At 45.4% G+C, this 7,701-nt stretch overlaps 1 protein-coding gene across 1 annotated transcript in view; it reads left to right on the top strand.

The window, feature by feature from the left end:
- The first annotated feature begins 6,707 nt into the window (after window positions 1-6,707).
- Window positions 6,708-7,701, top strand: part of LOC147747979 (guanylyl cyclase C-like) — a 501,196-nt gene continuing 500,202 nt past the window's right edge. The window contains exon 1 of the mRNA XM_086957493.1: window positions 6,708-7,094. Within this exon, the coding sequence (XP_086813619.1) occupies window positions 6,794-7,094 (301 nt within the window). The 5' untranslated portion in view covers window positions 6,708-6,793. The remainder of the gene's footprint in view (window positions 7,095-7,701) is intronic.

The raw sequence follows: 7,701 nt of genomic DNA, 5'->3' as shown, positions 1-7,701 counted from the left end.
AGAAAATACCTATCTCCATGTAGTGGGACTTAATGCTGGAAGATTTTAAAGCCATTGACTCCTTAACCCATAACACACCATAACCCACCCCAAATTCGAAACTGTAGCTGGCGTCCTGTTGAGTACCTGGGGCAAGGCAGGTTGTGGAGGATTGCCAATATTCCAAATGACTTAGCATGAAGATACCATTTTGACAGAGTTATATTCTTGGTCCACACAGGTCAACTTTGGGGTGAGCCAGGAGGGAGGGTGGGAGGGAGGGCCGGGGTAGTTCAGCGGTTTAACTGTAGTTGCAGTATATCTGCCTGAATATGATACATTGTACTGAGTGCGTACTGATTACTAGCATATACACTGTCACATTAACTTGTGGTTTTTTTTGTGTTTGTAGATGTACGCATGGAGAAACTTATTATGCCTTAAACCTGCAGGGTTAATTGACATCCTTAGGTACCAAGAATTGTACGAAGCTTTGTGCATGGGGAAAATCAATACAGTATGTTTTAAAAAAACTGTGGCCTGCCATCCCTACCTGAAATCTGTGCAGCCTCCAAGAACCCGAGAGTCCTGCCATCCTTCGCCAGTTGCCTGGGACCTCCCTTTGGAATAGTGGCACTAAATACCGGCACACCGCTGGTAAAGACCACTGTAGTGAAGACCGGCACAGACGTGTCGACGCGATTCATCCCACCAACAAAAAGTTGCAACAGCCAAGGCTTATTGGCCACCAGACTGATAACCAACCACTACAATGCATCCACCAGCCTGAGGGATCCTCACAGTACCTATGCCGGATGCTGGAAATTGTACCTGTTTCCTGGTGGCGTCGACTGCTGAACGACATCGGTGATGAACCAATTCTGCATCCCAAGACCTCCGGCCCCTCCGAACCAGGTAACACTGAACTGCCTGCTGCACCCGAGCCTTGGGACTTCCAAAACTCTGACTCCCCTGCCCCCCAAAACTCTCTGACGGAGTGTTGTTTCAATCGACCAAGATGGTAAATGTGTTGCTGGTACTCTGATACCTAACCCCATGCTTTCTTTCCCCTGACCGCAGTGGTCTCTGCTTGATGGTATTGACCGCTGTTGCTTAAAACCTGTAAGCATTTGTATCTTGAGGTGCGTTTGGTTAAGACTCGACCTACAAAGCAATTATTAACTGTTGAACAAAGTTCTTGGTTTCTAAAAATATATATAAAAATACGAGTTTATTTTCCTAATTGGTCTCAGATTTATTTTTGAGTCTGTGTCTCATTTATTGCCTCTGTGTGTGGCAACAAATGCTTAGCACTGCCCTCTGATAAGCCTAACTGCTCGCCCACACTGCCACAAAAAGAGCATTAGAATGATCTGCTTTTACCTCTGAACACCTATTGGAGACCCACTGGACCCTCTGCACAGTGTATGTCATTGTAATGCACTATATAGGGAGCCAGCGTCCTACAAGGATGCACATAGCATATTATAATAATTCCAGACCAGAAAACCCATCTCTAGGTCGCAATCCTTGTCATAGCGGGCCCTCAGCGCATATGCATAATTGTGTGTGCTGAAGCCAGGAATCGAAAATAACCAGGCTGCCTACATAAGACACTCAGAGCAGAGGTGCATGCTCTCCAAAGCCATTTAAGGTACATTTCCGCCCCAACAACCATCCAATGGTGATAATGCCCAAGCTCCCTGGCAACCCAGCCTACACAGCTACAAATCCCTGATAGGCAACTCAGGACTCTTAAGCCTCTAGATTACTTGAAATAGTGCAAGGCGAACATAAAAAGCCAATCCCCACAGCATGTGATTGGGGCAGAGTGAGATAAAGCATGGCACGGCAATAAAACAGTCAATATATAGACAACGTGCACATAAATACGTACATAGATTGGAAATATCCCTGTAATCACCAAACATGAACAACATGCAGTGATGAATATACTCAGAAAAAACACAGGTTTAAACAGATCTAAACATCTCTGAGATGTGACCATGGACGTCATTTAGGGGGTGCCAGGGGTCGCAGCTGCGACCCCTGGCTTGAGCCTTTGCCATCCCTGGCCTCAAAGGTGGCCAATTCAGTGCCTGGAACACAGGGGCAGTTGGGGCTCCACTCTCTTTATTATCTGTCAATTTTGTATTACACTAATAGTGAGTAAATAACATATTATTCGCTAATAGTGTAATAAGAATTGAGTTCAACAAACTGTAATATTCCCTTCCATGGCAGCTGAGGTAAGTAAAAAATACTTTTAAATGTATGTTGTGTGCGTGCTTGTGGGTTAGTGTGTTTATATGTGAATTTGTTTGTAGGTGTAAGTATGTGTGTGAGTGAAACTGGAGGTCAAAGGGCGTGCGATGTCACTTCTGCTACCCCTGGCATTTTTGTGAATTCCATGGATGTGACCCCGAAATACTTGGAGGTCAAACTAAGAAATTCAGTAACATGAGGTGAAAGAGGGAGACAGAACTTCCTATAGTAGTAATACGTACAATTATACTTGGGGCTTATTATGAGTGCCCTAGATATTTCCAGTCCCCGTGTATACTCGGGTTAGTGCAAGGTTTTGCGGAGTTTACATAATTACCAGGTGTAATAAATCCTACTCCCCCCGCCCCCTCCACCCCCACCCCCACCCTCCATGTAAATTTCAATGCCTGGGAAATATAGGAACGTGCAGAATGCACCAAAATCTGCAAATCGTGCATTAATTTTAGGGTACAATTAAAAGTATTTACGTCACACGAAAATTCCAAAACCTGAAACATTGGATTTTACTCCGTGAGGTAATTATCGCCAACCCACTCCGGGGCACTCGTAATCTGGGACTTATTTCTGACAGAAGGTTCTTGCTGACGTCTGCACAAGACCATACATAGCTGTATATATCTGTCTAACTCATTACCGCCGCTGAATCATAGTTAGGCCACCCGAACCGTGAATCTATTCCCATCTATTTTCAGAGTGCTCGAACAAAATGCCCTTCTGTTTAAAATGGAATGGCCGATCAGTTGTGGTTTCTCGAGTATCTTGCGATATCCACTACTGGGGGGCGCGCTAGTGGGCTCTCTGTAAGCATCTTTGATCCTTCTTTCACCGGTTCCGGTGGGCGGATGAAGGTCTGGGCTGGGTACAGCGCTGGGAATGTCAGTCCCTGGTTTCAAGTCGGTAACTGCATGAACTTCATGTCCTCAATGACCGGCGGTCAGCCCGCGTGGAAACCAAATCCAAGAGCAGCTTTTCGCCTGGTGCAGATGGTCACCGGGAAAACAGGCCTGAGAGAAGCAAGCAGCTCCAGAGAACAAGATAACATTGGAACTGTGGACGTCCTGGCTCACAAGACGAGGTAAAGATAAACACCAATCGTTACTGTTCTAGATCCCTGAAAAGGCAGTTCCACGGACCACTTCACCTTTCTTGATATTCCACCACACAGACCCTTGCCGGGTGCAGGCACATTGATTGTAAACTAGTGATGGAAACATGTCCAGACAAACAGGAGAACAGACTCATATGGCCCATAACTAGGACCCCTGGAATCATTTCTTTAAAAAAAAATTCTGCTTAATTTTAGATTTAACGTAATTGGCACATAAGTCACTATCTGCTGCATATTGTGTGTTAAAAAAACAATATAGTACGTATAGCAGAATATGCTGCATTATGCCACAAACTTTCCCTTGTCTCATAATTTAATCAGAACTGCATAATTCAAGTGGCCCTGCCCATGAACCTAACAGTTTATTCTTTGCACCCAGATGAACTGGAGAGGGAGACGAGGAAAATAGCTGACAGACGATAAATCCATTCACCCATCCATCAATGGAATATGAAGACAACGCAGGTCTACGAAACAGATGTTTGTGTTCTTACCTAATTAATATTAATATTGAATAATGGGGTGATTTGCATATATATGATCCCAGGAACATAGTATTTCTAAATAGGAAGAATAGCCGAATAAAAAGTATATATGCAGGGCCGGCTCTAGGCTCATGGTGGCCCTGGGCAAGGAGCGTAGGTAGGGGGCCCGGAAGAGGGGGTCCAGGCGGGGCGGAGTGCGCAGGCCAGTAAAGAGGGGAGGGGGTCAGTGGAACAGAGCCGGAAGCCACCAAATCCCGGCCAGGGGCCACCACGCAAATATGTATCCATCCTCAGAGGATTAATATATTAAGGATATATATTGGAGTGGTGGCCCCTGGGGTTTGGTGGCCCTGTGCAGGTGCACAGCTTGCACATGCCTAAAGCCGGCCCTGATATATGTGTATATTTATGGTCAAGCTGTGTCTGTACGTGTTTATTAATGTGCACGCCTTCTGTTAACAGCCAGGTGTCCTGTGTTCCTATACTAACTTTGTAAGCGTTAGTATGTATTGTCATGTCAATAAAAATACATTTAAATCGAAATGACCGGCATTTTCCCGAAATGTTTCTTGTAAGTTCCTGTTTACAAGTGGCACGGTCAGTAAAATATCCCACGCATTGTTTTCTCAAGGTAATTTGGGCAGGCAAGCCTGTCAAAATTAATCAAAATTCGAAATGTATCAGGGCTCAGTGTGTGGAAATTAATGCTACATATGAATTTTGGTTCAGAAAGCATCAACATCTGCCTCTAATTCTACATTTCTTGGGGGACATGTAATAATCGCAATTTCCCTCAACTGGCGAACCCCGAGGTATCAGCTTTTTACCTGCTGGGGGAAATATCGACTTCCAAATTGGGGCACTCGTAGACAGACCACAATATAAGGTCTTAAAACTGTTTGTTAAGCAACATTCCTATCCGTGCACAGACAGGAGGTTGCCCAGGGATTGGGATTTCAAGTCTTGCAGTGACTACTTTGTAAGGGTTTGACCCCAGTGTGGAGTACTTACCTTAAGTAATATGTAATTCACCATACCACCACCTAGGCCAGTCAAAACCTGGTGCAAGAGCCAGTAAAAGGTGAATCGTGCAGAAGTTGGTGCAGAAAATGCTGGTTCTGCCTCTTGATGAAACAGCTAGCTTGGAGTAGGTGGCATTTATCCCACCTGGCATTAACCCCATCCTCGGCTAATGTTTGCAAGGTGCTGAGAAAACCATCCTCACTTCAACACTTCTTGTGACTGGGCCTCAGTCTGCCTATCACCTGCACTCTCTCTGCTCCACTCAGTGGTGTGCCTTCCTATTTGCAAGTATTTGGTGTTAACAACAATCCATCTCTGTGGCCTTTAGTTCCCCGGAAGCTCATACTATGTTCATGATCACTTTAGTTTCCGCTACTTGTTGTTCTATTCTTTCTATTTGCTTGCTTCCACTTTTCACTCAAATTAACAGAACAAAATCTTCTACTGGGTCTATCCCACTCTCCAGTGGAAGAGGTGGAATAAAAAAAAGGCGTTATTGAAATGTTAAGTTCCTTATTATGACATTTTGAACAACGGAGTGATAAAATAAAAACTGAAGAATCTTAGGAAGGTGTTCTACTTTTTCCCAGCCCCATAAACTGGGATGGTTTCACGTAGAGGCCGTGCCCCTCATTTTTAAAATGTATTTTCTGTGATGAATTCTTTAGTATCAATAACACTTCCGTTTGAATCTTTAGAGCCAGGTTTTCAGAAGTTGTCACTTTTACATGTTTTTCTAGAGCCTTGGGTGATATGTTTGTGGACGAAGGCTTTGAGAAAGGTCGGATATGCCTGCCCCATGACCAAAGGGGTTGGAAGAGCTCAACAGACATTGTTGTAGCCTTTCAAGAAAGCCCACACATTTGCTGAAGGCTTCACCATCCTGTTTTCCATGGTACTGTGAGATTGGTTCTTGGGCTGTTCTTTTCTGGTAATTAGGACCTTGCCACCTTCCTCACAATGGCCACTTTAGTCCTGCTTACGATCAAGGGGTTAAATCCTGTACCCTGAGCAAAGACTTCACACTCAGGTATTTACTCGGAGTCAGAAATACCTCATATTCTGAGTGTTTTACTTGGAAGGGAATCATAAACTATCCAAGCTCAAGTTTAATTTATTTGATTTAGTTCTCTACAGAGAACAAAAACATTTTTAAAAATACATTTGTTATTAAACATTAACAAATGTATTTAAAAAAATCATAAAATGCGTATCTCACATTCCGCATTATTTACCCTCTTTCAGTCCTTCACCACCGATAAATGTCGATAGGTTTGAGCCGCCTCAGTCTGTCAGGGGTAAAACAAGGGTGCAATAACCAATAATTATTGTTCAACCCAAAATTCAACCCCACAGTAGTAATTTGGGCCCATTAAATCCCTCAGCCCTCACTAATTATATTTACCTGGGGTAGTAAATATTTCACCGCCATCTGGCCACCTTAAAATGGCGGTGGACCAGTTATTGCTGTGAACTTTGTTTGAACATTGTGAGGAATCACATAGTTTAGAAACAGCACCAACAGACCCCTCAACACAGCACCAGCAAAGTGCTGTGCCATACAGGGGAACATAAATGAATAATAGAAATAAATGACGGTGATGTGTAATTACGTAAGTACTTCATTTTGGTGTCGCCTTATGCACGTGGGCTTTTATTTACTCCACTCCTCTCCCAGTCTCTCAGGAGCCCTCCTCCTCCATTCTCCACATCCTTATCATGTGAGGTGTGAATATCGTGTCTGGTTTTACGACTTACCTTTCTGTGCGCAAACAGAGCATCTCGCGACCTTTGGGCACCGGCTCCAGGTGGCTGTTGACACAGAGGGCTTCAGGCGCAGAAGGGTGAGCAGAGATGGAACAAAAGGGAAGTTGTATCGATCCCTGGACGGGACCACTTCTCCTTTTCTTTCATGTGGTGTCCCATCCTCCACCCCACCTCGGCCGCTCCCATTTTCTGGAGTTTTCCATCTTGCGTAGGAGGTGGCGAGCCACAGATCTCAGTGGACATGGACTCGGGAGGACCGCTCCCATGGCTCTGCGTGCCCCTCCTGTTCCTGCTGCCCCCCGCAGAGGGTCGGTGCCCGGAGAACGGCCTGGTGACACTCAACGTGGTGCTTCTGGATGACAATGAGTCTGATTGGACCTTGCACACTGTGCAGCCGGCCATCGAGCTGGGAATGGAGATCGTGAACCGAAGGCTGACGGAGCAAGGTACTGAGTCTGCGACTGACTGGCCAGTCCCGGGGCATCGGAGATGTAAGGCAGGCTTTGCTCGAGAGCAAGGTTTGTAGGGCCAACAGTGCTGCGCTGGAGAGACGTTGGATAGCCGCGGGTCAAGAAAAACGGTACCATGATGAGCAACCTGTGTCCAAGAGAGGGTGTGTGCACGAGCGGGCGAGTGCATGACTGGGTGTGTGTAAGAGATGGTGAGTTGAGGAGTGTGTATGTGCAAGAGATTATGAGTTGAAGCGCAGGTGAGTGCAATAAATGCTGAGTACAAGAGTGGAAGTGTGGAAGAGACTGTGAGTTGAAGAGTGGATGTGTGCAAGAGCTGGTGAATACAAGAGTAGAAGTGTGCAAGAGACTTTGAGTTGAAGAGTGGGTGTGTGCAAGAGACTGTGTGTTGATGAGTAAGTGTATGCAAGATATGGTGAGTTCAAGACTGGATGTGTGCACGAGATGGTGAGTGCATGACTGGATGTGTGCACGAGATGGTGAGTGCATAACTGGATGTGTGCAAGAGACGGTGAGTGCATGACTTGATGTGTTCAAGAGGCGCAAGAGATGGTGAGAACAAGAGTGGAAGTGTGAAAGAGAC

This window comes from Lissotriton vulgaris, chromosome 1_1, assembly GCF_964263255.1.
Source record: "Lissotriton vulgaris chromosome 1_1, aLisVul1.2, whole genome shotgun sequence".
NCBI lineage: Eukaryota > Metazoa > Chordata > Amphibia > Caudata > Salamandridae > Lissotriton > Lissotriton vulgaris.
The sequence above is the reverse complement of the archived record's forward strand: the minus strand, read 5'-3'. Positions and strand labels throughout refer to the sequence as shown.